This window comes from Trachypithecus francoisi, unplaced genomic scaffold (genome assembly GCF_009764315.1).
Source record: "Trachypithecus francoisi isolate TF-2019V2 unplaced genomic scaffold, Tfra_2.0 Lachesis_group21, whole genome shotgun sequence".
Classification (NCBI taxonomy): domain Eukaryota; kingdom Metazoa; phylum Chordata; class Mammalia; order Primates; family Cercopithecidae; genus Trachypithecus; species Trachypithecus francoisi.
The window spans coordinates 28,355,456-28,368,907 of record NW_022681467.1 but is presented as its reverse complement, the minus strand read 5'-3'; the positions used below and the strand labels follow the sequence as shown (position 1 = coordinate 28,368,907).

The window sequence follows — 13,452 nt, the reverse complement described above, 5'->3', positions numbered from 1 at the left end:
CACCTTTAGAAAAAGCACACACAAAAAATCACCCCACGGTCATCTGCCAAGCACTGTCCTGCTATATTTCTCAGGAGGAAATGCCCTGAAAAGGCTTCACAGCAGATAGGCCAGGCCTTGGACTTCCAAGAAGAAAAACCTCTTATAGCAATGAGAATTTAAAAAGCAGGAGGCTGTGCAACATAATGTAAATGAAGAGAAAATAAGTCAGCTTAGAAATAAGCACATCTGGCCAAGCATAGTGGCTTACGCCTGTAATCCCAGCACTTTGGGAGGCCAAAGTGGGTGGATCACGAGGTCAGGAGTTCAAGACCAGCCTGGCCAAGATGGTGAAACCCCGTCTCTACTAAAAATACAAAAAAATTAGCTGGGCACGGTGGCAGGTGCCTATAATCCCAGCTACTTGGGAGGCTGAGGCAGAGAACTGTTTGAACCCAGGAGGCGGAGGCTGCAATGAGCCGAGATCATGCCACTGCACTCCAGCCTGGGTGACAGAGCAAGACTCCATCTCCAAAAAAAAAAATAAGAAGAAATAAGCACATCTGAAAAATCAGTAAAGGATGTGAAAAGATCAGTCCTCACTGAAGAAAGAAGCACTAGTTTCTCATGACTTGAACCTAACAACATATACCCAGGGCAAGACAAATTTCAGAAGACATGATACTCTTGAAATACAGAATTTTATTTAGAAACTGTTTAAAGTAGAAAAAAACCCTGTCAAGAAAGACCAGGTGGAAAATGGGTTCCCAATAAAATGGAATTTTAGGGCAACAAAAGTCTAAAAGGCCACAAAAGAGAAACAGCACCACTGCCATCTGAACCATGGCTAGTTACTCGCATTTTTTGGCATTGTTAATCACTGAATCTGGGTTTCCTCTGAACTCCACACAGCATGCACTACACAACAATTTTATCAGAACATACTTGCTTTCTACACACATTTCAGGACAAGCTACCACCAGAAACAAATCAATACAAATACATCAGGGGCTGAACAATCTCAGTAGTGGGTGAGACACATTTTGCAGAATCCTGCCAAACAAAGGAACTGAATAGGCTGTGGGCAAATGAGGGAGAGTTAAGGAATGAAATATTTTAAATATTAATAATTAATTCAGACACGGTACTGTACTTTCTGCAAAAGAAAATTAACATTTAGTAACACACTAATGAATTTTATCTCCAAAGAGATTAGTGCACTGGCAAAGTATTCGGATTACAGTGGAGAGCTGTGGACAGCAGATACCGAAAACACCCCAGCCTGGCAGATCCCAAGGTAACGAGATGGCCTTCACTGACCACTCCCTTTGCCAGAGGTCCAGAAAGAACTTGCAGCATGATCACCTGCCTGCTGCACTTCCAACTCTAAGCAGCAAACTTTAAGGAGCCAAAGAGGAGTCCCCAGTGGACACGGGGAGCAGAGAAGAGAAATGTGGTAAATGTAAACCTAAAAGACAGTAAAATGGGATACAATCCCCATTCAAATCCCAGAGATGTGGGTACGTCCCCAAAAGTAGTTGTTAGGTTAAAAAACTGGGCACACCTCACTTCCCCAAAAACATAATATATAGAAATTTCGGGGATAACTGGAAAAATAAGAGAAATTCTCAATGAAAACCGAGCTCTTCAACTTGAACATCTCAGGGTTGAAACACATCCTCTATTATCCAGGCAACGATGCCTCTTGCTTTTTAGCAGGGATGCAATTGGTCAATGACATCAACTAACTTTACAGGGCAACTTTTTAAATGTTCCTTTTAGACCAAAGCCTAGGCCTATGAGGATTCAAGCAGCCCTGTAAGACCTGTGACAGCAGGTTCCAAAGGTTCCAAGGTCTGGCCCTTCCTTCCCAGACACAATGTCAAACGCAAAATCTCCTGTCGTGTTACATTTTATATTTTGAAATATGGAAGCATATTTTAAATACTCTTAAGGCATTTATTTATTACAACATTCTCTGATTTCACATTAGCTTAAAATTCAATTCAGTCTTTCCATTTCTCCACTGAGGTCGCCGCCTCAGCATATTATACAACACCTTCTCCCGCACTCAGTGTGACACGCATCCACACAGTCAGCCCCATGGTCAGCCTCTTTGTTTCCCAGGTGAACCAACTAGATGTTAATACTGCTCTGCTACAAGGTAAAAGCTCCTAACTCAAACTTATTGGAAAAGGAGTGAAACGTCTGCAAAGTGCACTTTAAGAAGAGGTACTTTTTGCTTATGAAAAGAAACCAGTGAGTCCTCTAAGGATAACAAAAGGGAGTATTTTACAGTTAAGCACATGATTTGGAGTAAAGAATTCTGATGTTCCTCTGCTGGTCCAGGCTGTTAATACTCTTCTTGCTCCTCCTGTGGGCCCCCTTCATCAGGTATCACAAAGCCTTCCTGAAATAGGAAAATGAGAGGGGAAAGCAACTGAAAGATTCATTTCTACTGTGAGTTCACTTTCCTCATACTTAAAGCCTCTCAAAGACAATGGTTCTTCCTGGCTCTACACAGGCAGGTGACTGCTATTTTATTTCTTGAGTAGTAGAATTGCATCTCACCAAAGACAAAAACTGGGCACCATCAAATCTACCCTCAAACTTTTGAAAGTGATGGATATGTACATTGTCTTCATTATGGTGGTAATTTCATCCACATCATCAAAGGTACATTTTAAATATGTGCAATTTATTATGTCAGTTATACTTCAATAAAACTGTTTTTTGTCGGGCACGGTGGCTCACGCCTGTAATCCCAGCACTTTGGGAGGCTGAGGCGGGCGGATCACGAGGTCAGGAGATCAAGACCATCCTGGCTAACACGGTGAAACCCCATCTCTACTAAAAATACAAAAAATTAGCCGGGCGTGGTGGCCGGCACCTGTAGTCCCAGCTACTCCGGAGGCTGAGACAGGAGGAGATAGGAGAATGACGTGAACCTGGGAGGCACGGCTTGCAGGGAGCCGAGATCGCATCACTGCACTCCAGCCTGGGCAACAGGACAAGACTCCGTCTCAAAAAAAAAAAACAAAACTGTTTTTTTAAAAAAGAAGGCCAGGTGTAATGGCTCATGCCTGTAATCCCAGCACTTTGGAAGGCCAAGGCTTGAGCCCAGGAGTTCAAGACCAGCCTGGGGTAACACAGTGAGACAAGGTCTCAAAAAAACAAAACAAAACAAACAAACAAAAAAAACTAGCCAGGCCTGGTGGGACATGCCTGTAGTCCCAGCTACTCAGGTGGCCGAGGCAGAAGGATTGCTTGACCCAGGAGGTCAAAGCTGTACTAAGCCATGATCGCACCACCAGGCACTCCAGCCTGGGCAATAAAGTGAGACCCCATTTCTTAAAAAAAAAAAAGAATTTACCCTCAAATATCCCTGAAGTCCCCTGTAAAGTTCAGTACTCTAACATCTTCTCTCAATACGCTGTCTATATAGCCAGCTTTCCTTTTATGCCTTCTTTTTGTTGTACTTAGGAGTCATGCTTTACCCAAAATATTCACAACAGCAAGACTGACTCAACATCAGTGGCAGAAAAACTGAGTGCACAAGGAAAGAGGAGATTCATGACTCCCACATCATTCTCACTCCAGGGCATTCTGGCATGGACTCATAGCAGGAAATTACTATACCATTCTGCTGTAAAATCAGACTTCTCTTTCAACCACCACCTTATTTCTATTAACTAAATCTCTATAGCTGAACTTACTTAAGATGTGGCTCCACTAAAATAATACTCAGACTAAACCAAGGACCCCTATATCTTCATTGTCTTTTTTTCATTACATAGCACACAGCAAGCTCTAAATTAAAGATTTATTCAACAGATTATCAACTTTTCAGTCATCTGGCTTAATCCCCTGAAATTTCACAAGCTACGTCTCAAGGACAGTGATAGTAATAGCATTATTACTATCTTGTATTTGCATAGTGCTACACATACTACCAATAGTTTGTAGTTTGATCCTACAGACCTTGCCAGGCACACAGAATTACAAACATGACCACTAAACAGTGGACACAGCCAGATAACAAATCCTAAATCTAGAAAAAAAAAAAGAGTCTACCCTGATCAACTAACATGTCGTGATTAGTATCAACAGATTTGACTGTGCAATAAACATGGATCCAAAGAAACTTGATCATAGAGTACTTTGAGGGAGTGGGAACCAGGCAAATTCCTAGGAGGGAGGAGAAAGGCATGCCCAGACATGTGATATGAGGGCACGCTGTGAAAAGGGGAGCATGTGCCTGCTTCTCCGGGCATGCCCCAGGCGCTAATAAAATGGAGGCAGCACCTGAAGCTGAGGGATCTAAGCAATATGAGGTGGGGTGGGGACAGCGGTTGCTTCTGGCTAAGAGCAGTTTGTGGCACTCATCACCTATCAGTGGCCACATACTACAGAGGCTGGACAAGCCAGCCACCTCCTTGCCCTATTCCTTCTTCAAAAGCTCATACACCTCAGGCAGAAGCTAAAGCTGGGTAGAGGTGCCCTCTGGCTGACTTTGAGGGATCAAAGATGAAGTCTTTTGATGACTGCAACACTGGAATACGACAAGCGTCAGCACCGAGTTCACCAACCCAACTATGTAAAATGGAAAGAAAATATCCTCATGTCAACACATACATCTGTGGCATACAGAATGTCTACAATCCTCTGCAATACAGGGTCGTTTTCCCCCTCGTTCTCCTGGCAAATCAATTCAATGTTCCGTAGCTTTCCGAAGTAGAAATCCCTCTCTTTCTCCAAGTCTTCAACAGTAAGTTTCAATACGTTGACCTGCACAAGACATTAAAAAGGGTGAGATGCCTGGCATTAGTATGGCAATAAAATATCAGGCAGACTTCTAACCCAAAAGGAGATGTGGTCTTTGATCAAACCCCAACATTGACAAAAACCACATCAGTTTAATGTCAATTTTCTTCAGCCTCAGATAAACAACATGGATTTGTTTATGACAACCTTGACAATGACAGCTCCCAGAAAGGGCAGACTACACCTTGAAACATGCAGAAGCTTCTCAGGGACTAAAAAAGGATTAAGGAGAAAAAACTAGGGAAGTCTGAGACAATTACAGCCTGGCAAGGTAGCTGACAATCATAAACTGAGTCCTTACGAAAGGACTGGACAATCGAGTCCAGGTCCGACTGCACAAGGGGGTCAATAGAAAGGACCCTGGAAAGGGCTCAATGGAACTCTTTGGAAGCCCAACGGAAAGTGCTCTGACGCTCCATTAGCCCCACTGAGGGTCTCTGATTCCCATTAAGAGGCTATGAAGTGGCCGGGCGCGGTGGCTCAAGCCTCTAATCCCAGCACTTTGGGAGGCCGAGACGGGCAGATCAGGAGGTCAGGAGATCGAGACCATCCTGGCTAACACGGTGAAACCCTGTCTCTACTAAAAAAAAAAAAAATACAAAAAACTAGCCAGGCGAGGTGGCGGGTGCCTGTAGTCCCAGCTACTCGGGAGGCTGAGGCAGGAGAATGGCGTAAACACGGGAGGCGGAGCTTGCAGTGAGCCGAGATCCAGCCACTGCACTCCAGCCTGGGCGACACAGCGAGACTCCGTCTCAAAAAAAAAGAAAAAAAAAAAATCAGTCTCAGTCTTTAGGCCAGGATTCTATACAGTCAAGACTAATAAAAGTTGTAACACTCACAGTCCTGTGTGTACTTTAACCATGGTGCATCTTCATTCCAGTGTACTGTATTCACATCTATGACAAATGAATTCCATTTAACTCTCAATGAATGCAAGTTGCTTGGCATATCCTGCAGCGTAAAACCCTCATAAAAACCTGTATTTACAGGTCATGGCCACAGAGCAGCATGGAAAGTAAAGCAATGAAATCAAAGGTACAGCTACTGAGAACAACCTCGGCAGAAGGGAATTCTACAAGCCAGAAGGGACCAGAGAAGTCATCTAGTCCAGCCTTCCAAACTTACAGCCACAAAAACAGAAGCATGTCAGGTGGAGTGGTGCACACCTAGTCTCAGCTACTCTGGAGGCCGAGTCGAGAGGATTGCTTGAGCCCAGGAGTTAAAAGCCAGTTGTGACAACACAGCAAGACTCCATCTTTTTAAAAAATAAATAATAAAAATTTAAAAACAGAAATAAACAGCTTATCTAGCTTCCCCACAGCCTGATGAAGACACCAAACACAACAGAAGAGATCAAGTCTCATCCCAGGAAGACAGGACCCTCTTTATAACCTACAGTCAAAAGGCATCCAGAGATGAGGAGCAGGCGGCACCACCAGGACAATTTTACCAAAGCAAACTTCAAAGTTCATTATCAAAGTCTTGTCAGACCAAACCAGAATCACAGTTCTAGAGAGCCTTTCACCATTCCTTTACCAGCCACAGAAATCAAAAATAACTGAAAGTTTCAATAAAGTACTAGAGGGGCCAGGTGCAACGGCTCACATCTGTAATCTCAAAGCTTTAGGAGGTCAAGGTGAGAGGATCGCTTGAGGCCAGGAACTCGAGACCAGCCTGGGCAACATGGCAAAACCTGTCTCTACAAAAAAATATCTAAAAAATTAGCCAGGTAGGGTGGTGTGTGCCAATAGTACCAGCTACTTAAGAGGTTGAGGCAGGAAAATCATTTGAGCCCAGGAGTTCAAGGCTGCAGTGAGCTATAAATGCACCATTACATTCTAGTCTGGGAGACACAGCAAGACCCTGTCTCATTCATTCATTCACTCATTCATTCACACATACATATATACATAAAGTACAGCTACTGCCTGGTGGCCAGCAAAGCTAAATCATCCATTTTCCCTCACTGTCCCCGCCTCTGCTTTTGCTGCAGTTTGCTGCCTTTCCTGAAACCAACAGCCCCAAAGAGCAGTTGATCAGCCCCAGCAGGAAGCAGACTCAGAGCTACAGCTCCACAATCCAAAAGGCAGAGAAGGGGTCTTCTAATCACATGCCTGGTAGCATTAACGACCAAGGAGGAAAGGAAGTCAAAAGAGCTTATGCAAAGGAATGCTGGCCAAGCACAGTGGCTCACGCCTGTAATCTCAGCACTTTGGGAGGCCAAGGCAGGCGGATCAAGAGGTCAAGAGATCGAGACCATCCTGGCCAACATGGTGAATCCCCATCTCTATAAAAATACAAAAATTAGCTGGACATGGTGGCACGCACCTGTAGTCCCAGCTACTCAGGAGGTTGAGGCAGGGGAATCACCTGAACCTGGGAGGCGGAGGTTGCAGTGAGCCGAGATCACGCCACAAAAAAAAAAAAAAAAGGAATGCTAGCTTGGTATCCACCTATACACCAATGTTTCACTAGTGCTACCCTCTCAAACCCTTTAAACCTTCTCTGTCCAACAAATTATCAAGCCCAAACCAGATACCCAGCCTTCTGGGTCCCACCTATAAAGGCCAAAGTAGCATTTGTCCATGATATTGCTCATAACTACACATACATAATAAACACTAAATCACTAAAAAATATATACTAAGACACTGGCTTTCACGTGACACTCCTTTTAAGTTTGTATTCATAAGGTTATTAAAAATCTGTGGCTTGGCCAGGTGCAGTGGCTCACACCTGTAATCCCAGCACCTTGGGAGGCCAACAAGGGCGTATCACCTGAGGTCAGGAGTTCGAGACTGGCCTGGCCAACATGGTGAAACCCTGTCTCTATTAAGAATACAAAAATTGGCCGGGCGCGGTGGCTCAAGCCTGTAATCCCAGCACTTTGGGAGGCCGAGACGGGCGGATCACGAGGTCAGGAGATCGAGACCATCCTGGCTAACACGGTGAAACCCCGTCTCTACTAAAAATACAAAAAAAACTAGCCGGGCGAGGTGGCGGGCGCCTGTAGTCCCAGCTATTCGGGGGCTGAGGCAGGAGAATGGCGTAAACCTGGGAGACGGAGCTTGCAGTGAGCTGAGATCCGGCCACTGCACTCCAGTCCGGGCGACAGAGCGAGACTCCGCCTCAAAAAAAAAAAAAAAAAAAAGAATACAAAAATTAGCTGGGCGTGGAGGCAAGCACCTGTAATCCTAGCTACTTGGGAGGCTGGACGGGAGTATCGCTTGAACCTGAGAGGCAGAGTTTGCAGTGAGCCGAGCTCGCACCACTGCACTCCAGTCTGTGTGACAGAACAAGACTCCATCTCCAAAAGACAAAAAAAAAAAAAAATCTGTGGCTAGTAATTAAGGTCACTCTTAGAACCTTATCTTGAGGTAAACCAACAGTTGTAACCTAAGAAGCCCAAGTCAGTGTGTCAGGCCTGCACTGGCCACAGTAGCCATCAACCACATGTGTCTATATAAACACTTAAACTTAGCCAGTGCCACTGAGATGAACTACAAGTATCACACATACACCTGATTTCAAAGATGTAGCAGAGTCTTCAAATGTACAACAGCTCATTGATAATCATTTATATTTGATTATATGCTGGAGTATTATTTTTTACATATTAGATGATGTATTGATAAAATTAATTTTACCTGTTTCTTTTATATTCATTTTAGTGTAGCTACTAGACAATGTAAATCAGGTAGCTCACACTTCTGACTCACCTTTTACTTTTTCATTGGACAGCACTGCTTTGGACTAAAATCAATTAAATTTCTCCAGGACGACTTAAGAATGTAGAATCTTTCCAGATCTCCCAAGGATACAAATACCACAAGGTAGTCTGTGCAGACACACTGTTTTTCCCACAGCCTGATAAACCCATGTGGCTCCATTTTTCATCTTTACAAAGGGCTGCAAATGCAAACACTTTCAGGGGGGCCTGATAATGTCAATGAGCAAAGAGGGTTGGTAACAGGTATGGGAAGGACTTTGACAACCTGGAGACAAATCCTTTATATTTAATAAATAAATAAATAAATAAATAAAACTCTGTGCAGGCCAAACACAGTACTTCTATGTCAGGGTTGAACCACCTGGGTATGGGCATTTGATCCCAGCCTTCCAGGATCAACAAAGCACCTGGTTAGTGACCTTCAGCCTCTGCAACCTTAGCCTCTCAACGTTCCCCAGCACCGACGGACATACAACAGAGTTACAAGTCAATTCAAGACCACAACCCCTCCCAACATCAACTGTTAAAGTTCTACAACACCAACCATCCAAAGCAGCTAATTCTGGTCACCTTCTCAGGGAAGAAAGCCTCCTCAGACCCCAGTCACACTCTCCCCCGTAAGAGCTGTGGTTTTTGCCTTCCGTAACCCTCATCTGGGACTTGACCTCAGGCAGGCACCAAGTCCATCTTCTCCAACTGTATCAAACCTGTCTAGGTCTAGGTCAGATCTCCTATGCCTTGGTATTCTCATCAATGCTTAGCAGCAATTTGCCCAGAGTAATTATCTGGTGAGTACTTACAGTTTCCAAAGGTGGGTGCAAGGAAGAGAAACATCTATATACCTTTGATAAATAACCTCTTCCTCAATTCTCCATTCAGCAGGGACTGACTGATCTAGGTTCTGGAGACAGGTATACCTGGGTTCAAATCCTAGCTCAAGTTATTTAACCTCTCCGAGCCTCACTATCCTTATGTGTAAAACCTCACAGGGTTGCTGCGAAAGTGAAATTAAGTGCTTACACTGTGCATGACGAAAGCACTTTTAAAATGTTAGCTACAGCCAGGCACTGTGGCTCAGGCTCACACCTGTAATCCTGGCACTTTGGGAGGCCAAGGTGGGCGGATCATGAGGCCAGGAGATCAAGACCATCCTGGCTAAGACAGTGAAACGCTGTCTCTACTAAAAATACAAAAAATTAGCCAGGCGTGGTGGCGCGTGCCTGTAGTCCCAGCTACTCGGGAGGCTGAGGCAGAAGAATCCCTTGAATCTGGGAGGCGGAGGTTGCAGTGAGCTGAGATCACGCCACTGCACTCCAGCATTGGCAACACAGCTAGACTCTGTCTCAATAAAAGAAAAGAAAAAAGAAAAAAGTGAAACGTGATCTTTGGGCAGGTTCTCACTGTCCTGATCTCTTAGGAGTTCAAGTGTGGGTCATGAGAGGTTCTGCATTAGAGATCAATTCCCTCAAGTTTTAGGACTTGGCTTTTAGAAAAGTAAAAGGATTCAATCCCAAACTCACTGGAATCACAGAGCACTCCAGATTTTTTCAATGGAGCCAGGCGTGGTGACTCACACCTGTAACTCCAGCACTTTGGGAGGCTGAGGCAGGAGGATTACTTGAGCTCGGGAGTTAGAGACCAGCCTTGGCAACATAGTGAGACCCTATCTCTATTTTATTAAAACAAAACTTTTTTAATAAAACAAAATTTTAAAAATAGAATAAAAAGAATCATCTGAAAGTAAGCAAACAAAGCAACTACAAGGATTAGTGGGAAAATGTCTAAAAGTCTAAAACTTGTTTTGATCCACAGAGACCTCTGACAGGTGGCTTAAGCACATTTACTCCTGAAGAAGACATTTCAAATCACCCAGTTACTAAGAATAGAACTAGAAGAGCAACAGGCATTTCATACCAGTTCCACTCTCAATTCCAATCTCCAGTGACCTCAGTCCAGGACTCAGCAGAGAGACTGCAGAATTCTTTTTACTAAATTGTTCAAAAAGGAGACCTCCTTTATTTTTCATTCTCCGAATCCCAGGTCCCCAGGCAGCAGTCCAGAAACATTCAACGGAATTCTATTCTAAGCACTGGCTTCCGAGCACAGGCTTCTGCCACACTAAGAGAGCCCAGGCACGCCTGATCCCTCCCTTACACCTCCACACTCATGCTCCCCACACAGCACCTGAGGCTCACATGTGTCACATGCTCTGGCAAGCAAACAAGGCAGCTGTTCATCTAAGAACACGGACAAGGCACCCCGGCCACTGCAAGGATCCTATCCCCCAAGGTGACTCACGTGCTAAACACAGGGGTGCCCACCTGCTGCATCAACTCAGCTGCCTCGTCATCCCCGTTGCCCACACCAGGGTTCTTTCGCACCACACCAGGGCCAGCCTTAGGAGCCGCAGCAGTTCTCTGTGTTGACATGGGCCTCTGGGGAGCTGAAAAAGAGAGCACAGGTTTTTGAAAAGGAGTAATTTCAGACCAAACAAACAAAAAATCCACAAGACAACACGGAGAAGCTGTGACCAACTGCCTTCCACAGGTGTTCAGTGAAGGGAACCAATGCTAGAGAGCCCCAGCATGCAAGACCACACTCCCACATTTGCCTGAGTGGTTTCTATCCTGGCAGCAGAGTTAAGTACCAATTTCAGTCATGATGTTTCATGCTGGGAATAAGTCCTTCAGTGAGGTCTTTTCTCCACTGCAGTGAACAGGACTATCATCTGAAAGGGGTACAGTCATTCTGGTGCATAGAGATGATCCACCTTAACCCAGCTCTGACCAAATCCACAAACAGGTTGTTTCATGTTGGTTACAACAGCTAAGATTTAGTTAACACATCTACAAACCAAATCCAGCTTCGTAGAGCAAAGGCAAACTTCACGCCAGGCATGAGCACACAGTCCCGGCTGCTGCCAGGTGCCCACTGCTCCCCATCTGGAAAGTTAGGTCCCTCCTAACTCCTCACCTCCGACTCCTTGGACTGGAAGAGGGAGGGAATCCATAAGAGCAGGAGAGCCTGCTCTTCCCATGAATTGCTTTAAAATCTTTCTCTCTGCTTACCTTTTAGAAGGAGTTTAGGAAGGTGAGGAGAGAAAAGCATCACACTGACTAGTATTTACAGACGTCTCTCAGTATTTACAGCCAAAAGCAGTCAAAGACAAGAAAAAAGGAGTAAAGCAGCCAACCTATCTACAAGTAAAAATAATCAAGAATGGGCTAAACCTCAAGGTATAGATACCATTGATGATTCACTTACTTAGCAATTATTTTGTAAAGTTTGCATATTACATGCCAGGTTTGGAAATATCTCATCTTCCTAACACCCCAAACTATAATCACAAGGCCTTTCACCCACAGTAACAGGCATTTCCTCTGGATGACTCTCTCTAGCACGTTTATCCCAAAGACTAAATGCTTAAGGCACGTCTCCACTCAACTGGTAGCAGCATCTGAAATATGAAATGCACAGGGTTATCTATGCAGTTTCCCATTCTAAACAGCTAAAGAATAAAAAGTACTCAATATCTAGAGAAATGGAAACCCTCATATACTGCTGATGGGAATGGAAACAGCTCAGCCACTTTGGAAAACAGGTAGTTCCGCAAAAGGTTAAATACAGAGTTAACACACGGCACAGCAATTCTGCTCCCAGAGTATATACCTTTCAGTCTGTAACTGAGAGAAATCAAAACGTATGTCCACACAGAAGCTGCACATGAACGTTCATAGCAGCATTATTCCCATTTGCCATAAAGTGGGAAACAACGCAAATGACCATGAACTGCTGAATAAAATGAGGTACAGGCATGCAATGGAATATTATTCCACAATAAAAAAGAATGAAGGACTGATACATGCTAGGTCATGGATGAACCTTGAAAACAGCAGGCTGAGCAAAAGAAGCCATACACAAAAGACCACATACTCTATGATTCCATGTATAGCAGAAGTTCAGAATTTGCAAATCCAGAGACAGAAAGCAAGTAGGTGGTTGCTTAGGGCTGGAGGGAGGGCGAAAAGCTGGAGAAAGTGGGAAGTGACAACTATTAACTACGCACAACGTTCCTTTTTTTAAATTTGTTTTTCTTGAGACAGAGTCTCGCTCTCTCGCCTAGGCTGCAGTGTAGTGGTGCGATCTTGGCTCACTGCAACCTCCACCACTGGGGTTCAAGCGATTTTCCTGCCTCAGCCTCCTGAGTAGCTGGGATTACAGGCATGCGCCACCATGCCCAGCTAATTTTTGTATTTTAGTAGAAACGGGTTTTCACCATGTTGGCCAGACTGGTCTTGAAACTCCTGACCTCAAGTAATCTGCCTGCCTCAGCCTCCCAAAGCACTGGGATTACAGGCATGAGCCACTGCGCCCAGCACAAGATTTCTTTTTGGAGTGATGAAAATGTTCTAAAATTGATTGTGGTGATAGTTACACAACTCTTTAGATATATTAAAAACCATTTAACTTTATACTTTAAATATAAAAGTATAATTATATGGCATGCGAACTGTCTCTCCATAAAGCTATTTAGAAAGCACTCAGCCTATCCTCTCTATCAGATGAACCAGCCTCTCTCAAGGTATTATGAAACCTTAATTATCTACCCTGCCCCAAAATATACACATTCTATACTACTGTAAACATATCCTGAGAAAGCTATCAAGCCCATACCCTTCTGAGAAGGTATGTAAAATCAGCTTCTCCCTACCCCTCAGACTCTGCTAGCACCATGGCAAGCCAGTCACCTAACAGCTATAGTTCTAGGGCAGGTAGGGAAGCCATGAGTATATATAGGAAGCTGGTCTACAGACAGAATAACACAGACAGCCAAGAGCAGTCCCTGAGAGACCTACACAGCTCCTTCAAGGAGTTCAGCTCTGGTATAACTTCCTGTCCTAGGGCTCTGTGAAAATGCC

General features: G+C 44.3%; 1 protein-coding gene across 1 annotated transcript in view; it reads right to left on the bottom strand.

The window, feature by feature from the left end:
• Positions 1 to 661: 661 nt before the first annotated feature.
• MAPRE1 (microtubule associated protein RP/EB family member 1) overlaps positions 662 to 13,452 on the bottom strand; it is a 34,577-nt gene continuing 21,786 nt past the window's right edge. The window contains exons 5-7 of the mRNA XM_033186102.1: positions 10,855 to 10,976; positions 4,615 to 4,767; positions 662 to 2,389 (exon numbers count right to left, since the gene is read on the bottom strand). Coding sequence (XP_033041993.1) covers positions 2,333 to 2,389; positions 4,615 to 4,767; positions 10,855 to 10,976 — 332 coding nt within the window. The 3' untranslated portion in view covers positions 662 to 2,332. The remainder of the gene's footprint in view (positions 2,390 to 4,614; positions 4,768 to 10,854; positions 10,977 to 13,452) is intronic.